Source organism: Cebidichthys violaceus, unplaced genomic scaffold, assembly GCF_023349555.1.
Source record: "Cebidichthys violaceus isolate CVI_PGR_0920_01 unplaced genomic scaffold, fCebVio1.0.p SCAF_218, whole genome shotgun sequence".
NCBI classification, from domain to species: Eukaryota; Metazoa; Chordata; class Actinopteri; order Perciformes; family Stichaeidae; genus Cebidichthys; species Cebidichthys violaceus.
In genome coordinates this window covers 31,769-59,070 of record NW_027176393.1, presented here as the reverse complement: position 1 = coordinate 59,070, position 27,302 = coordinate 31,769, and the positions used below count along the sequence as shown (strand labels likewise).

Sequence of the window (27,302 nt, the reverse complement as noted above, 5' to 3'; positions counted from 1 at the left end):
TAATGAATGCTTTTATACCAACAATGGATTGACGGCCAGTTATAACCCAGCTCTGCAGCTCCTCTCACGTCATCTTAGAACTCATTCTTTGGGTTTTAAAGCCCTCTAAACTACTGTCTTACTCTCATCAAGCCTGTTTCCAACAGCTAAAAAGCCCACTGTGAAATACGCTACCAGCCCAGCACCGTACAGCAGATATAGACAAAGTGATCAACTAGTTGGTGAACATAGTGGAGCATATAGCAGCAAAAAAAAAAAAGGCATATTTCCATCAGGAGCTAGTGAAAGGACAAACAGAGCTAAAAACAGAATGACCATTGGACTTAAACACAACTTAAAAAAATAGGTAATATGGCACTGTGATATTTACAGCTTGTTCTGCTGCCCTCAAGAGGCCACAAGAACAAATCAATGCAGCTCTAAAGGTACTCCGGTTATTTCATGAGTGGGTCCTCACTTTGTTTGTCGTGTGCAATACAGATTCCTGCCAACAGGTGGCTGTAACGCACAGAGAAACGACAACAGAAATGCAAAGACGGAGAAGACGACAGCAAGCGCGTTAACGTAGATGTAAACAATGCTCGTTTCAAAAGCAGTCATTCGAGTCACACACACACCCACAACACACATCGCCACAGTTAAAAAGACTTAAGCAAGAGGACAAGAAATGAGACAAAACGGTTTGCATTCTCTCTGGATTTTATTCTTTAGGAAGAGTTCTGTTTGGAATTACAAAATGCACTGGTAGAAATAGCGGTGAGACAGCTTGAGAGTGCGACAGATAAGATAAGAGTGTGAGAGAGACAGAGATAGAGATAGAGAAAAAGAGACAGGGAGTGAGTGAGAGATCAAAGGTTCCACAGCCAGTTGTAATGAGTGCATCATCAGAACTGGCTAAGCTCCTGAAACCCCCTGACCCCCCACAAAAAAGTAGAAGGAAGAATACACCATCTGAACTGTACTTACTTTTCTTTGTATATATATATATATATATATATATATATATATATATATATATATATATATATATATATATATATATATATACTTTTTTTAAACAGTTCTATTTGTGGTGTCCTGAACATGGTCGTGTTGTGCCTCAACCCCATGTAACAGAAGAAAACAAACTCTCACCAAAGTCTCTTCTGTGTTTTTATTCTTTAGACATTTTTTTTGGTCATTTTTAACCTTTTTTGTTCTCAAAAATAGAAGAAAAAAAAAGGAAACGTTGCTTTTTAAAAACATCTATCTACCTATATATCTTTTTTTTTTTTTTTAATTCCTCTGAATTCATTAATCTGCTTTTTCTTTTATGTCCTGAAGATGACTGTTAACCCACGGTGTGGCATGCACATAGCACATGCATTTCTGGAACTAGATATTTTTTCCTTGTTTTTTTAAATCTTTTGTACTTAAAAAAAAAAATTTTTTTTCTCTTCTCAGTAGCGGCTTTACATTGCTTTTTGAAGACTTTGTGTGGTTAATCAGCGTGTTAGTGGTTTTCACTGCAGCATAGACACAAAGATGGATGGTGAATGTTTGGGGCTTTGCATGTTTCATTCAGGGGGTTACTGACATCACACACACACACACACACACACACACACACACACACACACACACACACACACACACACACACACACACACACACACACACACACACAGAATCAAAGATTGTTACAATGATTTGAATAAAACATTTTTAAGATTTCAAAAAGGATTTCCGGAGACAAAAAATAGAAAGCAAATCAAGCACAAAAACAGAACACCAAAAATGTATCTGAAACACACTTACCCATGTACACACACACGCGCACGCAAAACCCCCACTAACACACACACACACACCACAACCAGGAGCTACATACTTAGTGTGCTTTCTGATTTGAAAAAATACTTGTCTGTGACATTCCACTGAGGTTGGAAAGACACTAATAGGCAGTTTTTTTTCTTTTCTTATTTTTTTCGGTGCATTCTCTGGTCAACGTGTGATAGGCCTCCAGGTAAAACGTAGGCCAAATAAATAAAAACAATAACAACAATAATAATAATGTTGGGGCTGACAGTGGTGTGCGTTAGTGACAAGTGTTAGATTGAGGCACACAGAGAAACACACAGAAATAAATACAAGATATACAGGAGTGATACACACAGAACAAAGGTGTTTTCCAGGACCATGACGAGGCCCAGACATCTTTTCTCCAACCCATGTGAACTGTGCCATTCAGTCGCCTGTGTGTTGACACGAGGTGAGCACAGACGAGGTGGTCTACAAGTGAGAGAATGAGCTGAGCTGTATTCTCGGTGCGCCGATGCTGTAGGACAACGCGGAACCACGAGTGAAGTGAAAGGAGAGGTACAAAAACTAGAGGGGCACTGTTTGTCATACAGCGCCATTGGAAGGTCACAAGCGGTGGTGGAACTCTGCTTTGGCATCTGCAGGAGAGAGAAGACGCATCCATTGAAATGCAGAAACCCGTCGGAAACTGCTGCGTTTGACACATTTTTAAAAGGGGGGACTCGATAAAATTCCCCCCACGGTCGAAATTCTACATCGGCTTTGAAAAAGAGTGAGAAGAAAGACAGGCCCATTGACTGCTATGGATAATCTCTTGACTCGCGCTTGAACCTCCCGCCGACTCATTCTCCCACAATGCAACTGTGGGCTTGAGCTCCACCTCCGGGTTGGAAAAATGATTAGGTGAGCTCAAAAGGAAACAAAACATACGGAACATAAATATCAAACCAAATATGGAGAATCGGTCCCATTATCAAGATCATCATGATCATTTAGAAGTTATTATATTATCGGTTTATCCATCATTACGGTCAATAACAAAGAAAAGAACGATGAAGAGTTTCTCTCCTTTCTCCGCCTTTCTATTGGTCTCTTTCTCTCTCTCAGATGTCTCTGTTTTAACCCCAAACCCTGGAAGACTTTGAGAGGTTAATGATTTGTCAGACCTGTTCACCACTATGGACACCACATCTTTTATCCACTTTACCCTGCTTCCCGGTGTACTGTTGATCCACTTTAATTACAAAAAGTTGACTCCACAAAAAAATATGTGCAATTCCAGCTGTATCAGTGGCAGGCATCTCGCACAGAACATACAGACAAGCAAGCAAAAAGTAATCATTTTGTGCCTTAGAGATACACATACAGTAATGAACCAATCTCCTTATAGCCTTCTGTCACTTGATTTTAGTGTAAATGAAGGTACAATGAGAGGAATGTCATAGAGAGAGAGAGAAACAGAAAGGCCTTTTTACCTCAAAAAGAGAGAAACCCTGCAGACCACAACAGAAAGGACCAATAAAATATCCCCCCACATACAGTAGATTCTCATTGATGCTATTATTATTATTATTATTATTATTTTTTGTATCATTCATGCAGGATTCCACAGGGTGTACAACTCCGCAAGTCTAAAAAACGAAGCTGTGTGGGGTGCAACAGAAGATTCAAGCTTCAATGTTTTGAAGAAGTAATAGAGAAGGAGGAAGAAGAGGCAGGAATAGAAGAAGAAATACTGCAGAAAACAGTTATTGGTTTTGTTTTTTGTTTCTGAAAGCCATCTCCACGTTTTTTTTTTGTTTTTCTTCTCTCACAGATCATGGGTTGAGGTCGGTTGCATTGTTTGTTCCGGGGGAGCAGGGTGTTCTCCGTGAACAACGTTAAACATCCCGAACACACCCGTCCCGTCCTCTAGATTTTGACCAAGGGACTCGTCACGCCCGTGCAACACTCCCCAACTCTCTCACCCACGTAGCCTCCTCACCTCATACAGGTGGAGGGCTCATCGTCACTTTTGTTCTTATTTAAAAACACAGATGATAAAACTCATCAATATTTAACTGGTGGCTGGGAGGGTTGGATTTGATTCTTTTTGCAGCTAACCCAACTGAAGTTAGCTTTGAGATGCAAAAAAAAAAAAAGAAAAGAAAACAGTGGTCTTTCTCTTGTCTCTGCTTGTAAAGTGTCTTTTGTCGAGTCGCAACTCTTGACATCTTGTAAGTGGCTGTAGCTCGTTGCCAGAGGCGTAATTTAAGACACACAACGACTAGTGTCCATCACCCGTCCTGCTTGCATCCTGAGACACTGCAGTTTGAGTTGGTCTTATTTGGCATCACGATATGAATGCAACAACAATGCAAGCAGAACACGGAGGCGGTTTCCGCTGACACCAATTGTTTCTCCAGATCCTGCCTCAGCATTCTTGTTCCACCCCTTCATCCTGACACCTATCCCTTCATCTAGCCCGCCATCACTAGGACATGCCAAGCAGTGGGGGAGAGGAAAACATTGAACAGGCAAGAAAGAAAAATTCATGGTTTCCCTTGGCAGTCAGAGGTCTGGCCTCCTATCTTCATCTCGTGGTCCGTCTATCACTTCCTTTTCCTCCTTACACCCCTCCCCCCGTCCCCAGAGGCTAGCACCAGTCGTCGTCCTCCGTCTCGCTGTAGGGTTCATGCAGGCCCTTGCGGGGACCTCTAGGATGCCCAGCTGGAGGGGGGATCTTGTGAGGCCCAGTGTGTGGGGGTCCATGGGGATGTGTGGATGGCGATGAGGAGCGGTAGCCATTGGGCAAGCGGCGCTGGGCGGCAGGCTGCATCTGGCCCTGTACAGGCCCAGTCAGGGCGGTGGTGGGAGGGGGCGCTTGGCCGGCAGTCCTAGGTGAGGTGCGACTGGGCTGTGGGTGGGGCGGCGGATGAGGGTGGGGGTTGTTTACAGGGTGCGGCTGGGGTGGAGGGAGGGGATGGGGATTGTGTGGCTGTGGTTGTGGGGGAGGCGGCAGTGGGTGGTTGGCCAGAGAATGGGGGTGGGGGTTGCCACCTTGCATGGGGCTCTGCTCATAGGCAGGTGGTTCATGATGGGGCTCATAGTCCTGGTAGTCCTGGTTGTAGAAGCAGCCGTCCCCTTCCACGGAGCCGCCTCCTCCCCCTGTGTCTCCCCAGCGAGGTGGGGGGTGATGACCTTGGCGGGAGGTGCCATGGTGAGCCGTTGGGGGGCCAGCGGGAGGAGGACCCTGGCCTTGGGGAGGCTCAGGGGAAAAGTGGCGGGGGGCTGGGGCTGGGGGTCGGCCCTGTGGCCCCGCAGGTGGTGTGGGCATGGCCTTGCGGACCACGGGGGAGTAGGTAACATGCGGCCGGGGTGTTGCCGGGGTCTGAGGCAACTGTCGACGGCCTCGCCGCGGCGTACTGGTCCCCGAGGTGGAGGGGACGGGACTTCCACTGACCGAACTACTGCCCTACACAAAAAGTGAAATAAAGCAAATAAAAAGAACGAACCACAAATTCAACGACAGAACATGTAGAATAAAGAGCATGGGAAAGATAGAGTGTAAAACAAATAGAGAGGGAAATAAAGAATGCCAGATAGAGAGGCAGAGAGAAAGCAATAAAGCAAGACAAGAACAAGACCCACAGGAAGAACGAGAAGAAAAGCACCAGTCATAATGTGTGTGGAGTGGAGGAGAAAAAAAGGAAGAAATGACCAGAGGATGTGGACAAAAAAGATGAGATTCCAAACAGCACCATACACAGACAAGCAACATGTCACGCAGAGGAAAGGAAATAAAAGACGACAGGAGAAAAGAAGGGTAAACGGTTGATTTCTGGAGCAACAAATGAGGTACAGGGTTAATATGATGACTAAACATACATACAATGGGTTTGGCTTTAATTAACTTGCATGAATGCATCAAGTTCTAGAAAGTCTTTTTTTTTTTTACAACACTAAGGCAAAAGTTAATTGGGGGGGGGGCGGGGGCAATTCTTTCCCAATCAGCTTTTGTAACACAAGTTATAACACAAAAGAATCAATAAATAAGGCTGGACAGTGTGCATCACAGAAGTTTCTCAGCAAAGGCAGATCATCTTTTTGTTTCCTATTTTAATAGGAAATGTTTTAGATGATGTGTTTGGAGAGGATGCCATAAAAGGAAAGGTAGTGGAGGGAACATGAGAGAACATTGGCAGTTAAAAAACAGTAAGGAAGGGCAGATAAGGACGGCAGTCAGGTACTCAAATATACATTTGTATGCATATTTGTTTGGTTGTTGGAACAATGACTTCATTTAACAAACATTTACTTGGATTCACATGATTATACCCACAATGATGAATATGTTTGGGTGCATGTAGTCAAACATATATGTATATATAAATGTACATAAAGGGCCCATACTATCTTTACCAGTTTGAACTCAACTTTGTGTTGTTAAGGACAACAACACGTCTTGGCCTCTAATTTGAGGGCAGCAGCAAAAGGTCAACTAGTCCTATAATAACTATTCATTATAATATCAAATACTTTCTGGTTAACAGTGAGTTTATAGTACTTCTTCGTACTTCTTTCCCTTATCCAGAGGGCCCCCGGATAACTTTCATCATAAAACCACATCGGTGTTTCTTTATTGCCAGAAAATACCATCAAGGCATTTTAGGTTGATTGCACCAGTTAACCACCATCAAAGGCCCCCTTTTTCAGCAAAACACTGAAAATGTGGTCATATCACTGCTTTTTTTTCCGTTGCTGCACACTAGACACCACATGCACACAAATACCCAGAAGCCCACCTGTCTGTGCGTCATGCACTCGCGACCCTCGCTGGGCGATCGTGACCAGCGCCGGTCCCTTTCTCTCTCCCTCTCCCTGTCGTGCTCCCTGTCGTGCTCTCTGTCATGCTCTCTGTCGTGCTCCCTGTCGTGCTCCCTGTCGTGCTCCCTGTCACGGGGGTTCCTGTGTCCGAACTCGCCCCCTCGCTCTGCTACATAGCGCTCCTTGTCCACGGAGCCGTGGTGGTGGTGATGATGATGGTGGTGCTTTCGGTCTTTGGACCGGCCTCGATCTCTGTCACGGTCCTTATCTTTGAACGTGAGGTCGCCCGACTGGGTGGTGGTGCTCAGGTCTGTGCCCAGGCCTGATGGTGGAGTTCAATGAAGTTATTACTGGTGTGTGGTGAAAACACTAAAGATTGCTATGACATTAGATACAGCATGGTCTTTCCCACCTGTGTCACCCTCCGTGTAGCGACAGAGGGACCTCTCAGATGCGCGGTGACTCCGGTCTTTTCGCCGGTGTCCATGTCTGGAAGTTCTCCCCTCTTCAGGTACGGACTCCATGTTGTAGTCGTCTGCACCTCCTTTGTCTCTGTGGACCCGTCCAGACCTGCTGTGGCCCAGCGACGAGGCTGAGCGCTTCATGGGACTGCTGTCATTGATGGTCTGAGAGAGAAAAAGCGAGAACCCACCGAGGAAGGGAGGGAGAGAGAGGGAGAGATGAAGGGAGAGATGTTTCCTTTGATTGTCGAGTTGGTGTTGTCTGCGAGGGTTAAGAGACATTGTGTGTATGTGTGTGTATGTGTATGTGTGTGAATGGCGTCCGTTTCTTGAACCCTGATGAAAGCCCACCCGTCGTCCTCCCACATCCCCTCCCAAATCATACACTCCCACATTAGTAATATTTTTCCAGTCATGCTTCTTCAAAAATGTAGACAGATTATAGGGCAGGGGTCGGCAAAAAGCAGCCCATGGGCCAGATTTGGTACCGTCAGAATTATTTGTCTCCTACTAAAAATAGCAGCACAAGATCTGAATTATCCATCTAATATTTATCCATCCGTCACTCTGCACCACGCTACTGAACAGGCTTTAATGTAAAGAGCTCCTGTTGCTGAAATAAAGTCCAATGAAATCCACAGAGTAATAACTAATAAAACCAATTTTAATAAGAAACTATTTATGATGATGTTATGGATCTTGTATGTTTCCAGATGAATAAAAGAATATACATTTTAAGCTTTCACACAACAGACACGTGTCTCCATTGCACCTGTGGCAGCCACCAAAGTGTTAAGAAAAACCGTCTCAGGGCTGAAACTGTAGTAATTGCCGACCCCTGATACAGAGGATCAAAAAAAGAATGTAAGAGAAAAGAAATAAAGTAAAAGAGATGATGGCAGACGGCCATGCCTTCCATGCTTCGGTAACTTGCTTTGTAAAATAATAAAGGAGATAGAAATCTCAGTACGACTAGCAACAGCACACCACCCATAAACCCCAGAACATGACACATTTCCTCTACTTTCCTCCAGCCATGCAGGCTACAATAGGGGTTGTCCTGAAGCCTCCACCCAGAGGCTTCATACTCTGAGGTGGGACAGCAGGACAAAAGCCTACGGTGCCACAAGCTGCTGACCTGGTATCAGGTTTCTTCAGTGCTGGATCCTTTTGGCGGCTGAGTTTTCCCAGTTATTGTGTGTTAGACAAATCAACCGACAGGTGATGTATATATTTAACACCAGTTTATGGCCTCATAGGAGTAGCACTGAGAATCCCAACAACACATCACTTTACACGCACATATACTCAAATCATTCCTCTTTCTGTCTCTCATCTCACACACACACACACACACACACACACACACACACACACACACACACACACACACACACACACACACACACACACATAAATACGCTCCCACTTAAACGCATTTCAACAATTTTCTTGCATGCAGGTGTGAGAATGGAGACTCGGACACAGGCGGGGGGAAACATTGACAACATCGTTACAGACGAGCACACAGGCATGAGGACAGAGAGCAACAGAGCACTAGCAGCTGAGAGCGAGAGAGAGAGAGAGAGAGAGAGAGAGAGAGAGAGAGAGAGAGAGAGAGAGAGAGCGAGAGAGAGAGAGAGAGAGAGAGAGAGAGAGAGAAGCCACAAGACAGTGTGGCATGACTGTTGATGATGACAGGGGACGTGCAGAGCTCAGCCCAATTCCAATTCCAAATCCACTGCACCACACGCACTACGGTGCATGAGAAGAACAGAGAGAGAAAGAAGCTAAGAACGCTGGGTTCACTTTGGAAGCTGGGCTGGCATCAGATTTGGTCATGCCAGAAAAGGTGGTCCGAATCAATTGGAAAGAAAACCCCTGTCATAATAAAGAGACAACATGGAGACATGACAAATGAGGAAAAAAAAGAAGTTCCGAGAGAGTGAAAGGTAGAGGAAAGAAAGAGGAAGAGAGAGAGACGAGACAGGGAAGACAGGGTACATACACTGAGGTTACTGCCACGTGGTCTCCCTTTCCTCCGCTGCTGTATGAGCACAGAGAAGACACACACATACACACAAAGAGCCACAAATACACCAAAGGTGTGGTCACACATGGAGCATACACACAGAACCAAGAAGGGAGGAAGAGAAGTAAGGGAGACGGGGATGGATTGATCCACAATGGAAGAGAAATGGGGTACAGTGGAGTACAATTAAAAACCAAAGAGTTTTAGGTGGAGGTTCAACCCAAAAAGAGATGGGGTGCCACAGTGGAGAGAGGAAAGTGAAAGACAGAGAGAGAGAGAAGGAGGGACAGAGAAAGAGAGTCTGATTAGACACCAAGCAGCAGTGAAGGTGGAAGAGAAACACTTACCACAGAGACTGGGGGTGTTTGGAGCCAAAACTGGGTTATATAGACAAGGTCACCATGAAAATGCTCAAACAACAGCACTACGGTCACAACAGCAATGACGACAATCAGCAAAGTACACATAAAAATGGATATCCATACACACAAACACACACACACACACACACACACACACACACAATTACACTTAACTCAAACGGCAGACAACAGATGAGTTTCAGGGCACAGAAAAAACTGCGGAACAAACCCATATACACAACACACATACTGTATATGTAACACACACACACACACACACACACACACACACACACACACACACACACATACACATACACACACACACACACACACACACACACACACACACATATGTAACACGCAATATCAAGCTGGTTCCAGTCCTTGTTGAAAACAAAAAAACAACAAAAGCCCCCAAAATTCAAAGAGTTCAGCACAGGCAAAACCTTTGACAGGAAGGAAAAGACAGTTTAGTACCAAAAACATCAAGAAAAGTAATCAGAGTCTTGCCAAAAGAAGAGGAAACAATGTTGGGCAGAGAAGTGTGTATGTATAGTGTGTGTGTGTGTGTTTGTGTGTGCACATTTGTATTTATAAATACGTTGTGTGCATATGACAACCAGAGCACTCACCGAAGTGTGAAACAAGATAAAATGGATGAGTGTGTCAGATGGAAACGGGACGCCCACGGATAAAAACTCTCCATGCAGGAGGCAGGATGAGAGGAAGAGATGACGACAACAGCAGAGGAAGAGATAAAAGCTGAAGGTCTCACTTTGCCTTGCTGTGGTCCTTTTGAACTCAAGACTGGAGGTCAACATTTCAGCAAAACATGTCCATGTTTTAGCCAGAAATATTGTAACAATAGCACATCTTGTTTAATGTTAGTCACATGATTGGTGGTTCTTTGGCTTAAAAAAAAAATGTGTCTAAAAGAACCACACCAGGAGTAATAGGACTTTGTCGATAAGGCCTTCATTTAGCAGAAACCCCTTTTGACCCTGTGCCAAACTTTCTCCAACATGGATTCGAGTAACCACAGCAATACATCTTTGAGCAACAAGTCAGACCTTCGAGAATATGATCTTTTCAAACAAAAGGAGATGAGGAACAGAGACAATGAGGGGGGGGGAAATAGAAAGAGAGTGGAAAGGTGAGAATGCTGCTCACTTGGTTGTCGCCTGGGAGGCGGGGCATGGAAGCGGCCCTGCCATGGCCTTCCATTGGTGGAAAGTGCTCAGTATCCGAGTAACCATCCTGCCCCATCTCTCTCATCTCTACCGTCTGAAAACAGAGCAGGAGAGCAGGAGATGGTGTGACGGCTGCCATGAACACTGACAGGGAGCAGGGGGGGTAGGTGGGGAAAGTTATGTTATCCAAAGAAAGCAGAGAATTGAGGGTCTCAGAGAGGTAAAAGTAGTCAGCGGGAGAATTTGGTGAGTGTGAGGAGGGACTTTTGTTTTTGTTTTAAATTGTGCAATGAATGAAAAAAAGGAATCGATTGTTTGGGTCTTAAGTTCACGAGTATACTCCAAATAAAACCAAATTTCCTCGTTTGCGAAGGCTGCTGTCAAAAACGGAGCGTAAAGCAAATGCAAAGAGTCTTTGTTTAACGGCATCGATGCCAGACGGAGGAGCTTGCGAGTCAGAGCAGGAATGGATTTGAAGGGAAACCCATTTGCAGCCCAAAGGACATGTGAAAAACAATAGTGATCACATGACAGTGTTGGCCAGGTGCAAGCGCTGATGCAATGTAGGCGGCACACGGGTAAAAACAACTTTTATCAAGTCTAAAGCCAGCCTTATTTTTTTCCCTCCAGGTGATACCAAGCAAATTCCCCAGCGCAAATAAGCCAAATTCTATTTTGTTTGGAGTATACCTTGAGGAGCTGAATCTGGCAGCTGGTGCTGTTTAAAACAGAGGTGTGGCACTTGTTGTTGTTGTTGTTTAAGTTGAGCATTTATCATCGGTAGAGATGGAGTCTGGAGTCCGTCTGTCATCTCATTACATGTTAGTGTTTGGGTGGTGTTTTTCCCGTAAAGGCATTTGTTGTCTAATATCTCATGTCGTTGTTTGTGCTTTATAATTTCCATTTGCCTTATCTAACTGTAGGTTATCATTCAAACTAGTTTGAATGAAGCCAACAGCCACTCTCTTCTATCCAACTCCTGAGTGTAAACTTCTCCTAGACCTCTATGGATTGATTCGGAGAAGTGTTATAAAGGGCTGACTGACGCAGAGACTGGTCAGGCCCTCCAGGAGGTCTACAAGCAGAGAGGTTTATGATGACAGAGACGTGAACCACTCTGAAGACAGAGGCCAGATAGACTCTGAATGAAATGTGGAAATGTACGGTGAAGGAAAATTCGGTAAGATAAAAACATTGTGTGAAGAGGACAGGTTTGAGAGATGGAACTAGTCAAAGAAAGGTTTAATGCCATGTCAATGCTAACTGAAAAACCAAGATAGGAGAGATCATAGGACATGGAAATGACCTACTGAGTAGAAACAATAAAAGGCAACAAGGCAGCAAAGATGGGACAATATGAGCTTCTCTCGTTTGTGCCTCGTGGCTTCAGATTGTACAGTACTGCAGTAGAATGTTGTTCATTTTCTCAACTACTGGCAAGCGTACCCTCAACCAAGTTCATATTGCTGATACTGATTTGACTAGAATGGAGAGTAAAAACATGAAACAGGAAGCTGTATTTCTACTTTAACCTCAGTTATAATGAAGGGAAATACAAACCTGATGTCCTTATGTCTTCATCTAATTCATGTAACACACAGAGGTTATGAATAACGGAGACACATCTTTCAATGGAGATGGATTTCTGTAACTACGTGAAGGTCGTAGTTCATTTTACCATTCAAGTGTCCTCAATGTTTCTTTGGGAGTTCATTTGGTAGCAATGATATGAAAGTAAAACACAAATGTTGAATGGGTCGACTGAGTACTTGTCCACACCAACTTGGAGTACGACAAAGATGGATTTTATTTGTATCGTGTGTGAGTGCTGTTGGATGCGCTCCTGGCTGGTGTGCATGTGTGCGCTTTCTACCTGAGAGTTGCTCATGCGTCCCAGGCCGTCCTCAGGGTGTCCCTCAGGGCTCCAGCTGCCGACCTTCTGGGACATCTCCTGAGCGCGAGCCGTAACCCATGATTGGCTCTCCGGGACCCCCCCCTCCACCGGCCTGTGACACACACACACACACACACACACACACACACACACACACACACACACACACACACACACACACACACACACACACACACACACACACACACACACACACACACACACACACACACACAATCGCAGACACTCCTTCTTTAATTGGTCTGCTTTACACAAACCACTTCCTGTCAAGTGAAACAAGGCAACCAGATCCAACTCACAGGCTGTTGACAGTCTCCGTTGTCTCAGGTGGAGGGAGGGCGTTGTTAAGTCCCGGACCCCCATCCTGGGTGGGGGAAGGAGGCTCCACGCGCTGAAACAGTAATGGCGTTCGATTCTGTGTGAGATATACAACATGGCCGTCGCCAGCTATCAGGCAGACTGACAGGGAAATGGAGGGAGAGGGGGCAGAGCAGGGAACAGAGGGCAGGTAGAGAGCGGGCTTGTCGGCTGAAGCGAGGTCAGGCAAAAGAAGTAATGAGGTAAAAGTGGAATAAAATGCGAGGGGAGGGAGTCTTGAGCGACTGATGCCCAGCAGCTTGCAGGAGAGAGGGATGGATGGACTACAAAGGGCATTCTGGGACCTGCCAGCCCTTTGAGGCCTCCAGGTCCACGACTCTAACTATTAGAACGCTTTGTAAGGTCCAATAAGGATGTGGAATTCACCCACTCTGTCTGGAGCTCAAAGAGAACGATCAGTAATCATTCTGGGTTTCATCTGACGACGGCTCTAAATACTCTAACGTTGATAGAAAAACAGAATATACAAGGGGAGAAATAAAAGAGTGGGCCTCGTTCAAAGATGGATGGAGGACGTCATGGCAGATAACTACTGCAACAATCCTGTGGAGGGGAACATATAGCAGGTGAAATGCATGATGGGACAACGCTACGTTCATTGTCATCCATTTACGAGTCATCTACTGAAAAAGTCTCAACAGTACTACCTAATAAACACGACTTACACATGTAAGTTAGATGAAAACAATTAAACTCCAGCACATGTCAAATGTGATCTTTCGCATTGAAATTTTTACAATATTTGAGCTTTGTGATTTCAAAATGAGTCTTTCTTTAGTTCCCTCTACCTTTATTCAAATCCAAATTGTGGCAAACCTTCCGTCAATGAGTGCAAACACTAAATAAAATGTAATGTACAACATGTAAAACACACATAACCCTTGTATTTTGTTGTGTGATGATATCGGCACTAATGATGAATCACTGGGTGTCGCTGCAACATATGGTAGGCCGGTGCTGCTGCCGTGGTCGAGACGGGCAGCGGCCTACAATGCAGCAGGTGGACTGGGGAGAGGAGATGATGTGCAGTATGTTTGGACAGAAGTGTGGAGCACTGTGTGTGTGTGGCCAGAGGACTGTGAAGGGAGGAGGAGGAGAAAAAAAAGTGCATGAGAAAGCAAAAAGAGGGTGACGGAAGTTTGCTGATTTCTGAGAGACACTGGAGGTATCTTTACACGTGCAATGAACTATCAGGCTGGGGAGTGTCCTCAGAAGCATGCAGCTCTTGAAATAGTCCATGCTGGCTGCATAAACCTGTTAGGGACCATTCCATTTTAGTTCTGATATCATCTCATCGTCTGAATCACGACGATGAAAGACAGCAAAATGAATGTGGAGGGTGGTCACCTCTGTCACTGACCTGACGGGTTAGGGTGCAGCAATGTCAAAATGCAAATCTTTAGGTCAGGTTTACGAGCATGTGTGACGGGGAGTGAGGAGGTACAGTATCTTTAAAAGCAGTCCACACACAAAAGAAACCCTTACGTGGGCTCCTATGTTGTTGAGGCATGGGCACTTTAAGGGCTCTGACAACACTTCAGCCTGTGCTAAATAACTGCTACACTGTGATATAAATCATCTAGTCAATTAGCATTTTAAATCTGTAAAAATGTGTACTTGAATCATGAATTGTTTGCATTTTTTCTGCCAATACTAAAAAATTACTGTCAACGCAAAGAGTAATAAACTTTGCCCAGCAGATGGCAGCACTGTTTTGGCTGTCAGAGAAGCGGCGTTGCATATGGGACAGCATTAGATTTGTGTTTTTCTGTGAAGCGTTTGCTTTCTCTGAGCCCTTTTTTAGGTGACTGTCCACATCCTTATGTCAGTCCTTTTTCAGAGGTTTGTCACAGCCCGGGCTTATAGGGATGGGAGAACAGCCCTGCAGCCTTGATTTCAGTGCAGTCAGTCTGCCTTTGACTTTAAAGGGTCGGATGCAGGTAGAGTGGAGCGCTATTCATTCCCCCTGAGACAGCAGTACCTGCTCATCACGAAGAGCCTGCGAGCGCTTGATCTTGCTCTGCCGGTAGTACTCCATGATCATCATAGCGGCGTAGATTTTCCCCACTGTCAAGTCTGTGGCTGCTGAGAGAATGACAAGTTACCCTGCAAGATTAGACCTTTTGGAATGGACCCTGAGCGCGAGAAATGGTAGAAAGGGGTGAGGCATGCACACAAACAGAGAAACATCTCACACACAACATTGAGCAAATAGTCTTTTCACAGACAGATTTTTTTTTTTTTTACTGTATCTTACTTTAGTTTGATTTTATATAGCATTTATATTTGTCACAGGTAAAACCTTGTAATCAAAGCATCTCATTGTGATATAGATCATGCAAAACTCAGTCGCTCCAGGAATCTGCAATCATGTGATCGCAAGAATCAACGTAAATTTAACCAAGTCGTCGACGAAAATAAAAAAAATAAATAAAAAAATAAAATCTGTGATATCTTGACTTCTTTGGACTCGTTTGCAAATGTGATGCTAAATGCACAATACATTCGGAGAGCAAATCTCACGCATTTCACAAACTAAAGCAACTATTACATCATGCAGCTAGTGCATTAGCACCTGTGCATTTGTTCTCAGTGTAATAATGACTACAAATATACACTATATTCTATCACACAGAGCCAGCCTAGGGCACACAGCTGACTGCCCCTGAAGTGAAAAGACGTCTATAGAGGGTTGATCTATAGTGAGGCACCCTCTGATCTGAGGCACAGAGAGGTTGAGAAGGGTGGTGGGTGGATTCTGGCAAAGTGTGGTTTCTGTGGCTAAATGAAAGGACAAGAGTTAAGCTGTTGTGTGTCTAGTTGTTCTGTGTCTACCGTGCAGCCCGTGCTTTCTCAGTGCTTCTGTCTATGTCTTCATAGATCTGAGATATGTGTATATGTATATAGATATATATGGGTGTGGATGTGCGAGCTAATGTGCCAGCTGTATCAGAGGGTGCAGCAGTAAGAGAGAGACTGGCTGAGAGAAGCGGTCCTCAGGTGGCGTGAAGAGAAACAACGTTGGAGCACTGGGCGGCACACAGGGTGGCTGCATCCAAGCCACATTGCTGCGCCTGCACAACACTCTGCAACTTACACTTGTGTGGCGTAACCAGCAAATCCAGAGTCTTCTGGGAGAGGTTGGGCCAGATCGCCATCATCTCTTTCCTCAGCTCTGCGTCCATCTGGTGCTTGTCAATACCACCTAAGCAGATTCATCCATCACGCGCATGCACATATATAGATATAGATACACGGACGTTTATGCCCAACATGGACACAAATTCAGGCACAAACAGGAATGTACATAAAAAAAGCAGTTTAGTCATAGATACAAATCATTCATACCCATTCAGATTGATAAAAAAAAGGTATAAGAGAGGACATACAAACATGAACAAAAAGACAGACAAACAAACAAAATTTTCATTAGTAAGCTTATGATCATTGCAATCATCAAATCATAACTGCACTAAAAAAATGCACACAAGTGATTCAGTTGTGGACTTGAAAGAACCTTGATTCCAAAGGATCTCAGCCTCACACACACAACATGCTACACACAGGAAACCACGCTGTACTTAAGCTACTGTAGGAGACGCGTCAGGAAGAGCTGAAGGTTTCTGGATTCAGCACAGAAATAGCAGACAGCACTGCACTACGGGGGGGGGGGGGGGGGGGAATAAGAAAGAGGAGAAGACAGCATGTGAAAATTGGAGTAAAGGAGGAAAGAGGGATTCCAAACCTTCCGCACCCTTGGCGATCTTGATGTCCAGTGCTGTGCGAATCAAGGCCATGAGGGTGGAGTTGAAGTGGACCGTGTTGTCGTCGGCCACGGGTAGATCCATACGGAGCAGTCTCTGTGGGAGAGCCAATCAGGGTGAGTGGTGAGAAAATGGGGAAGCAAGTGGAGTGGTATGTATGTGGAACCTCCAGGTGACAGAGGGGAGTGGGGGGGGGGGGGGGGTAAAGGAGGTTAAAGGAGCTTTGCATAGAATCTGTAGCAGGCTCTCACTCTTGTCTGTCTACCTTTAACAAACGGCTCAGCCTCTGTCAAATTAAGCACATTTTATATAAAGTTTTCAGGGATTCTCAGATTTGAATCTGTTTTGCCATATGAGAGAACCTGTGAGTGCTAAGGTATTAAATGAAGACATTTTTTTTTTTTCAGAATCTTCCCTCAACTTATATATTAATTTATCTTATAGGCATAATGTTATCTCTGCATGTTGGTTGAAATTCAAAAGACCTCACAGGTTGGTTAAACTGGCGATCTTGAGCCTTCAACAAAGAAACAGGCCGAGTGGCCGCTGCTACGATCCAGAGCTCCCTCTGGGGGTTTGGAGGTTCACAGTGAAAACAACAGAGACCAGACGACAAACCAATGATCAAAAAACAACCAAGGGACCGATATCAGAAAGGGGAACACTGTGTATTTTGTTGATTGGTTTGATCCTTTATAGGTCTTGTTGGTTTATAATTGAAACAGACAGTACAAAGACACACACACCAACTCACAGATGACAGAGTGACATTCGTGTGTGTTTGGTGACAGAAGACGGCGACAACCCAAACATGCAGCATATCATGCTCCCCCCCCCCCATATCCCGATTAAATGCCGCTCCTTTAATCCATCCATCAAAACTTTCTTGAAATCTCTATTCCCCCAAACCCTTCTTGCACCTCCCACCCTCATGCAGCATGCGATGCACACGCAATATGCCTCTCAGGACAAGCAGCTGCACAGCCGTACACAGAAAGCATCCTCTGTTGGCGACATTAAAATGAGTTTGTGAGTTGTTTTTAACGTGGCTGTTATCGAAGGGAATAAGACAATTTGTAGAAGATGGGGCTAGGTGGAAATAATAGAGCATCTAGCTCAATCGATAATTATCTGATGTCTAATTTGTGAAAAAATGGGCACAGACTTGGAGGGTTAATAGGTGAGAGAGAGCAGCATTCTGTGGAAAAAGAAAGAAGAGGAAACAAAAAAAAATGGCCACCATGGAAGTAGTGTTTTGGTGCTACGATGCAAAATGATTGTTCAGGCGAAAATAATCCAGGTGTATGTAGAAAATATGAGGTGAAAAGAAATATCTGTTCTGCCAGAAAAAAAAAGAAATAATACGAGCTGATAGGGAAAGCCTAGACAGAGATGATAGAGAAATAAAAATCAATAGGTTAATAGGTTATGAGCTGGAGCGTGTAAAGAGAAAATGTGACCAAAAAATAGACAAACAAAAGAAAAGATTAAGAAAAAAAAGAAAGGAACATCACCAGACCTAGTTGTCGGTGTCTGTAAGAAAGCGGTCCTGCCTGAAGGCTCTGCTGTCTCTCTTCAGGACAGAGAAGATGGAAGGTTAAAAGCAGTGGAGCTAGACGGGTCATTGTTCTGTGGACTGGTTGGAAGGTCAAAGGTAACGTTTGGATTTCTCTCATTGGCAAGGGGCTTAGGGAAAGTGGTACGGGAGGGTAAGGCATAAACACAGAGGTGGCGGCCTTCTGGAAAATTCTTCCAGTGGTCATTATAAAAAGGGTCAGATTGAGATGTTAGGGAAGCCAAAACCATGCATGTAAAGCATGTTAGGTTGTTGGGCAGGGGGATAGAGTGTCTAGCTTTTCAGGGAGGAAGCTTTTAGGAATGGATTCTAGGATGAGGAGAAAAGGAAAGCATCAAATGTAAGGTTGGGAGAAAAAAAAAGACCTGGGTCAAATAATACATTCTAGTCCACACAGGAAACAACTATTTCTTTTCTAGTAGTGCAATTAAGTGGACATCATGAATGGAAACTTCTTTTATAAGAAAATAACCGTAGAAGGTAAATACAAATGAGTTTGGTATACCTTCCTTGTATTTAAGCCTGATCCATATGGAACGGTAAACGGCATAACATGTCGGCACTATTTGCCCCAGGTCTGCTGGAGGAGAAGAGGGGAGTTGGATAAAGCAATGGTTAGCGATGGGAGTGATCTCCTGTGCCTACAGGCTGTTTGGCCGGCTGCCCCCTGAGGCTCACAGTGATCTGCCAATGATGTTTCATGAGACTGTCATGTCGTTCACAAGAGGAGTTACAGGAACATGTGGCAACATAGAGGTTGAGTTGTTATCATTCTGTATGTTTCTATTCTGATAACAACATGTCTGAGATTAATTGTGTGTGTGCAGACTATTCGACAGACGGGGGGTCTGTGCATGGGGTTGGGGTTGGTGGTGGTGGTGGTGGTGGTGGTTATCGGCCATGCAGAAGGCAGGTGAGGGAGTGTATATGTGTGGGGAGGGGAGCAATATGCAGAGATGAAGGGGGGGGGGCTGGAAACAGAATAGAACTGCATTGACGACAGAACCAAAGGACAAAGAGGAGATTGGACTTGCAGATAGAAAAAGGCTGCTTGGGGGCTTGGAGCTGCTACATGAAGGGTGACAGAAAAAGAACTGCTTCTGTATGGCAACCAAAGGCTCTCTGAGGAAAACACATCACTGAGACAAGCCCCTCTGCTCTCTCTACCATTAGAAATAACAGATAATATCTATGTGTAGGTAGACTTAATTCTGTGTGTGTGTGTGTGTGTGTGTGTGTGTGTGTGTCTGCCCCATCCACAGGACGGAACGAGTCAGAGGACGTAAGTCTAGCGGACCTTCCAAGCCCTGCTGCACACGCATGTTTCTGTGTAAGAGCACGTGTGTCTACATGAGTGGAACGTTTGCCTAATTAATTCATCTATTTAACGCTTGCTGTACCTAGATGATTGAATAACTGCGTTGGTGGATACTCTTAAAAATGACACTGTGGATTGTACTGTGCATGGCTTTAGTCATGTGTTGGTGTAAGTGAGCTTGTGTGTCTGTCGTACACGGCGCAAACGAGCTGAGAAGGTCCCTCTCTTCGTCCCCTCCTGTGGATACGCACCCCCGCCTAACCCTTCACCCTAATTGTCTTGCTACCCCCACCCCACCAGTCCCACACCACCACACAACGCCACAACACCGACCAGCCCACCCCCCACTTTCCACGAAAAGAAACAGAAACAGAAACTAAAGAAACAACGACACTAAATTTGACACCACGTTGAGCGCTTTAAAATCCCTGGCCCCTCCCTCCTGGACCCCCAAAGCCCCCCCCCGACACCCATAGGAGACTCGGGTGAAGATGGGGTCCTTTCTGACCTTGTAGGCCACCCGTGCTGGACACCTCTTCCCGAGGCCTAGTGGAGGACACATGTGCCTCAGCATGTCATACATTTCCCTGCAACTGATCCTGCCACTGCATCATCAGCCAGTGCCATCACCCCGTTAACAACAGCACAAAAAAAAAGGGGAGAGATGGAGATATCGAGAGAGGGAGAGAGACAAGAGGGGAGGAATTGGGAGAAAAAAAAGATGCAGTGAGAGAGAGATTGAGGAGACGATTGATTAGAGGGTAGAATTGAAAAGAGAGAAGAGGATCACAGTGTCAGAGATTGAGAGAGAAAAAGAGAGAAAAAGACCAAAACAAAGTAGAAGAACAAAACAACAGAAAGACAAGGTTATTGGGCTGATTTGGCCGTGTGGCTTCTCTATGAGCTACAGTTCTCTCTAACAGTTTGTCAAGTCAAAAAAGAGAAGGAGTAAATGACAGAGGGAGGGGAGACAACAAGAGGATTGGAATTTGAGAATTAAATGTTCTCTTATAGTATCAGAAGACAATAAAGGCATACGCCCTGTGTGTGTGTGAGTGTGTGTGTGTGTGTGTGTGTGTGTGTGTGTGTGTGTGTGTGTGTGTGTGTGTGTGTGTGTGTGTGTGTGTGTGTGTATGCGTGCGTGTGTGTGTTTGCACAGAAGAGCAAGGCAGAGCTTGACAGCAAGCACCAAGCTGCTGCTGCTCGGACGAGGAGAGAAGGAGGAGGAGGAGGAGGAGGAAGGGGTGTCAATGCAGTTTCTGTCTTTCCCCCAACCCCCAAAAACCAAGAACAATGCAACACTACAGTGAGCAACCGTAGCTTGCTTCATTATAGCCATAGCTCCAAGCAAAAGAAAAGAATATTCAGGAGAAGAAGAAAAAAAATTCCATATCTTAAAAACAAAATTTGCAAAGTGGTAAAACTGATTTTTTTTTTTCCCCTCAGTTCACTTAGTGCATTTCACATGCTTCCCCTGGGTGTCTGCATTGTCCCGCACATTCTCACAGCAGTTTAGAATGCAAGTCGATAATGGTGGAAAAGAAGTTGTAAAATTGAAATGAAAAAGAAAGAAATAAAGCGGCATTCACTCCATTCCTGGATGCTGTGGCTAGCAAGTGTGGTTGAGAGGTTTTGTTTGAATGGAAGTCAAACCTTGCAGGCCACCCTATGGGGGCATTTCTTGCCTAAGCCGAGAGGCGGGTCGATAACTCGTAATAAACTGTACATGTCCTTATAATGAATGCGCCCGCTGCAAGAAGAATACAGGGGAGTTAAGAAACACACACACACACACACACACACACACACAAACAGGAAAAACACACACACACACACACACATCCAGAAAGAAGAGAGAACATTGGGAGGAAGAGCACAAGATTGACAAGTACACAGTATTTGAAAATACTTTCCAACATGTTGACTGTAAATAGCAGACTCTGTGGGCACATCTGCAACTCTACACACACACTCTACGCACTACACTGCATGCCACACATTAGTAAATGTGGTCCTTAGCACTGCCAATACAGTGCACTTATCCAAAATCTGTTTTTTCCTGTTGTTTTTTTTCCCTCTCTTACTCTTCGTCCTTAGGCCTTTCCTTCCACTCTGCAGTCCAACCCCTAACTGGATGTGTGCACAACGTGATTAAGGAATTGCAAACTGAATAGAAAAGCATGTGCTTGGTAAACAGCTAAATGCTTTAATAGCCGCTTGTGATGTGCAGATCCCCTCCCTCTTAAATATGTGTTCAATGTCAGCCAAGCGTCTTTGTATCCCTGTCTTCTGGTTCCTGTGCAGTGGTGTCCATTTCAGAGTACGGTCGGGTTGAAAATAGCATGTTAGTTTATAAGGAAGGGAACATTCTCAGATACCATTTTATACATTTTTAAACAATGTCGATTGATTGCTAATGCTTATGAACCATGTAGTTTAGCCTTCGACAACCTGCAATCAACTATTTGAACCTCTCCTTCATTTTCTTTCCCCGATAACTGTTTTCTCATTTGAATCTTTTATCCATCTTCCCTTTCAAATTGATCCTGCCTTCCATTCTCTTATTTCTTCTTCTTTCTTTAACACTTTCCCTGTTTAGAGCAGTCTACAGGACAGCATGAGGGCAACACACAGGCACTGGAATACAGATACCATGAAACATAGCATGTCTACACTATAGACATTTAGACTACAGAGTTGAACAAGGGAGCTTTGTTTGGGAGTGTAGACGTTGCCACTTTAAGTTGTTTTTTTAACAGTATGCAGATTCCAGAGGAGTGAAACGGTTTGGGAAGGAGTGAGGGGTATTTCAGGACACTTTACAGAGAAGAGGAGGAGGAGGAGGAGGAGGGAGAGGTTGTATGGTGTGAGAGAGATAACCAGATGCCTGATGAGGTTATGCTCCGATCCGTTACAGCACCCTTGCAGCTCTTTCACTAGAAAATTCTGTTCTTTTAACCAGTTGACACTTGTGCTTTGTTGGTCTTTTGTCTATTTCCGGACCATCTTAAACAACCTGTGCTGATGCTGTGCACAGTTAAAAACTCACACACATTTACAGCATTGTTGAGAAGTTACAGATTCCATTGCTTGGGCCTTGCTCTGTAGTAACAAGCATGTTAAAACAAGCACAAGCATGTAGACAGGTCTTAAGTAATGTTGTGTGGTTGTATGTGGACTACTGGTGCAAACACAGCCAGAAATGTGCTACCTTTATGGATATATCTTTGGCTGGGTTATTGAGTAATCATAAAGAGTGCACCATGTCAGTGTTAAGGCCTGTTAAATTACTGTTGGGTGCAGGTATGTGTGTGTATGTGCATGTGCACCGTGAGTGCATGCACACGACCGCTCACCAGGCAGCAGGATCATACTCGGCCCATATCCTGACATACTCATCCAGGTGGTGAGGTCCCAGTATGGACGAATCTCTGGTCAGGTACTCAAAGTTATCCATGATGACGGCTACGAACAGATTCAGCATCTACACATGAAAACACACACAAAAAGGAGAAAGGGTCAACATCTGATCTGACAAACGGAGCCACTCAAAACTGATTTCACAACATCGTCAGGGTAATAATTAATAGTAAATCATGTTTTTTTTATGGAATAGCACCAGAAACATGTGGAGTTGCTAGTCAATTGGTGAATTACTGACTTCCTCTCCGGGCCGTAACTAACAGCTGTAGAACAACTTGAGACACTGAGGAACGGCATATCTGATTATGTCTTTGTTTAGATTAAAGACTGAATGAGTGTGTGTCTTTCCCATCTGGACTCTAATCCCATGCCAGATGAAGTTGCACTGACATAACAAGGTGTTCTCATAAAACACATTTTTTTACTGTATATATATTAGGGTGCAGCCGAGGGCGTTACATTACGTAATATATACATACTCACCAAGAATGAACAGAAGAAGATGAAGGAGACAAAGTAGAGGTATGCAAACTGGCTGCCACACTCTGGCTCCGGATTCCCTGACAGAGGGTCACACCCCTTGCTCCCCAGACATGAAAGCATTATCTCGTGCCACGCCTCTCCTGTTGCACTCCTGCGACACACACAAACGGACTTGATTGACACATTTGGAGTATTAAGTCTGCCAGGTTTCGGACGTTTATTCAAGAATCCCATACTTTGTTTAGACGATAACAATGAGTTGCAAACAAAGTAAACTCTCTCTCTCTCTCTCTCTCTCTCTCTCTCTCTCTCTCTCTCTCTCCCCACCATGTTCTCACACACACACACAAGCACCTGAAGAGCAGCATGAGAGCCATTACGAAGGTCCTGAAGTTGTTGTGTTGGTTGATGGCACTCTCTCCGTCTTCTTCAATAGCGATATTCCCAAACAGCTGTTGAATGCAATCACACTGTTAACACTGAAAAACCAGACAATACCCGTTTATTTGAGAAGCAGGGCCTAAAACCTGAACACTAAATCCTTTACTGCACGTGCCACTTCCATAATCCCCCCTCCCATTATGCACCAAATCCTCATGACCATTACCACCATTATCATTCTCTTTCTGTACATCTTCCTGAGCGTCATTATCCCAAAAATATATATTTAATGTATCCTTAAAGCACTCGAGCAATTTTTAGGTTGAGGCTTTCACCCACCTGCATGCCAATGATGGCGTAAATGAAGAACAGCATGGCAATGAGGAGGCAGACATAAGGCAGCGCCTGAGGAGAGACAGATTAATCGTTTGGTATTAGGTTTGATACATAGGAGTGCACGGTGCACGGTATACACGACTGCACCTGGGCATTGTCTATGAATATAGACACAATATTGGATATGGGTATTTCATTAAAATCTACAAATATGAATGCACATGATGTGTGTGTGTGTGTGTGTGTGTGTGTGTGTGTGTGTGTGTGTGTGTGTGTGTTATGCTGTATAATTGGGTGGAAACCTTGAAGGACTGAACGAAGGTCCAGAGCAAGATACGGATGGTTTCTCCCTGCCTTAGCAGCTTGATGAGACGAGCTGCCCTGAACAGCCTCAGGAAACTTAGGTTGATGAAATTATCCTACATTACCGCCACGACATAACCAGAGAGAGAGAGAGAGAGAGAGAGAGAGAAAGCGACAGAGAGAGGAGGGGCGTAAAGAGGATTGAGATTGAAAGTTGAAGATAGGAAAGTAATGAAAATGGGAAAGAATACAGTAGAGAAAGGCAAAAGAGGATAGAGGGATTTGGGGGTTGGAATAAAGGGAAAGAGTAGTTAGTTGTAATGCACAGTGTGCAAACAATTTTACTTAGACAACCAAAACATAAAAAATGTAAAAAAAAAAGGACAGTCAAACCCAAACTGAGGGAGATTCAAACTCAATACAAATAAAAGAATCAGGAGCCAAACAAGTCAAAGCAAACCAAACTCAAATCAGCAAGGCTCCAACAAGCTTTTCATATCCATTAAGTTAGACAAAACCAAACCAAACAACACAGGGGAAGGGAAATCATCCAAATCTAACTAGTTTCATCCAATTGGGTTACATAGTAATAGTTGTGGTAGGAATGGTGATTAGTTAAGAGTGCAGGGACGTCAGGGCATTTCCTTGGAAAGACAACCAAATGCACTAATTCTCTCAAGGCAAAATATGCAATATTTAAAAATGAAGCAAGCCCACAGCATGCAGATGTGCACTAACACAAGGCGAACCGGTAAAGCTAATGGCAGCCGACGCACCGTCCAATAGGATTGGCTGCCAGAGTCCCGTGACATTCTGACGTCATGCCACAGACGAATAAGAGCACCAGGGTGGTGGAAGCACCAACTAAGGTCATTCTATCTAAAGTGGTCTCCTTAGAGTCTCACCAGATTATGTGTCTTACAAACCGTGTTTCTATGTGGCAATTCAACTTGATATTTTTATCCATTTTATTTTTAAAAATGAATCACACATTATCATCAATTTATGTGAAACCTGTAATACAGAGTTCTCCAACCACGTATCACAGTAAAGGAAACCTGTAATACAGAGTTCTCCAACCACGTATCACAGTAAAGAACAAAAGATGTGCAGTTGAGGTGAGTTCAAGTGAGACGTGAAGTGCTCCAAAGGGACTGGCAGCAGGCACATGCAGGTTCCATCTATACACAGCGTGTGTTACATTGCTCTGAGTGTGTACGTGTGTTGTGAAAATAAAAGGTTCCTTTCCAGAGACATGCAAAGGGCAGCATGCATCACTTGTTCTCTCTGCCACGGGCAAAGCTTTGGATTCACTCCGTCGCTACAGGAAACACTCTCCCAGTCACTGTCGTGTGTGTGTGTGTGTGTGTGTGTGTGTGTGTGTGTGTGTGTGTGTGTGTGTGTGTGTGTGTGTGTGGGTGTTTGTGTGTCTATGTATGCACATACAATGAATGGATAATCTCAACGGATATATGTTGCCAATCAATTCCAGTTTATACAATCCAATCCTTTACAAACCGAACACGAGTTCTCAGTAAAGGATGTGCAGTGTGGGTAGGATTTACGGCTGTATAAAATATATGAATTGATACAGTGACTGGTAGAGGGGGCTACAAATGAAAATTGTACAAATTTAGAGCTCACTCGAGGTTGACGGGTTCTGTGTGCTGGGTGGGGGAGGGGGTGGGGGGGGGGTCAAGCAAAACATGCACATTTCACAGCTATAACATTTGCTGGGATGCAGTTAAAACAGATGCAGTAAAATAAGATCTCCAAAAAAATTACAAACCATCTACATGTGGATGTTGCAGACATATGGTTTATAGCAGCAAATTTTTGGATTTTTTGGTTGGTTCGAAGAACAACCAGAGAGATTGACCAAGCCGGTTGTCATGGGTGGACACAGAGGATTCATAGTGCATTTTGATTGGATGGAATCGCAGGAAGTAGTAGGTGTTGGGGGAGAAGGGGGGGTGGGGCGAAGTAGTTTACAGTAGATCGTCGTTAAGTTTGCGGACGATTTAAAGAAAGCATGTAAAAAGATAAAAACAAGAAAGAAATGAACAGTCATTACAGACACAAGTTAACACAAGAAGCAGGTTAATTTCTCGTCTCATCTCTGTACTGAACTGAACTGTCTGGCATCACTGACTCAAAGCAATGTAGTGCTCTCTGTAGCAATAATGTAACTAACACTAATCTAGTTAATCAGACCACTTGCTTTTAACTATGATGTTCAGGTATTTATTTGCTCTAACAGTTTTTTTTGTTTTTTCCCTCAGCTGTAGTTACTAAACAGATGTCTGATGCAGCTCTAAAGCCCCTATTGGACAACCTGAGATGCAATCTGATAATTAGATTGGCTATTAGTTGGCTTGCAGAAGCTGTGCACTGACTCGCTACAGAGCACCAGCATGCTTCCTGCCTTGCTGTCAGAGGCTCAGTGCTGGCTAGCTGGAGTCTGGTCTCTTCTCATCCCACCAACTGGGACAATTATATAAGGCTTTCAGGAGATGTTCACCCATGGCTGAGCAACGCAAGACTCAACAGTGGCCTCTAACTCATGCTCTTCCCTAACTTGTCTTGTCTTGTCTACCGTATGTGTTGTAGACAATGTGACAGATGTATAATTCCATAGACACATGCTGAAGCTCACCTAACAAATAGTCACACACACTTAAACATTTCTAATACAATAGCATGTCTGTCTGTTTACAGTTTTAAGTCCTCAGTACACATCTCTCACGTCTACACAGAAGATGCATCAGATC

General features: G+C 44.3%; 1 protein-coding gene across 10 annotated transcripts in view; it reads right to left on the bottom strand.

The window, feature by feature from the left end:
- Nucleotides 1-681: 681 nt before the first annotated feature.
- Nucleotides 682-27,302, bottom strand: part of LOC137877551 (voltage-dependent P/Q-type calcium channel subunit alpha-1A-like) — a 52,110-nt gene continuing 25,489 nt past the window's right edge. For 4 of the 10 annotated variants that reach the window (XM_068717522.1, XM_068717526.1, XM_068717527.1 and 1 more), the window contains 15 exons: nt 24,531-24,647; nt 24,232-24,297; nt 23,866-23,963; nt 23,512-23,662; nt 22,962-23,089; nt 21,259-21,355; nt 16,693-16,807; nt 16,045-16,152; nt 14,929-15,032; nt 12,869-12,984; nt 12,528-12,660; nt 10,635-10,748; nt 7,019-7,232; nt 6,585-6,928; nt 682-5,254 (listed from right to left, as the gene is read on the bottom strand). In XM_068717522.1, the coding sequence (XP_068573623.1) occupies nt 4,436-5,254; nt 6,585-6,928; nt 7,019-7,232; nt 10,635-10,748; nt 12,528-12,660; nt 12,869-12,984; nt 14,929-15,032; nt 16,045-16,152; nt 16,693-16,807; nt 21,259-21,355; nt 22,962-23,089; nt 23,512-23,662; nt 23,866-23,963; nt 24,232-24,297; nt 24,531-24,647 (2,724 nt within the window). In that variant the 3' untranslated portion in view covers nt 682-4,435. The other 6 variants (XM_068717525.1, XM_068717523.1, XM_068717524.1 and 3 more) reach the window with 6 other exon arrangements.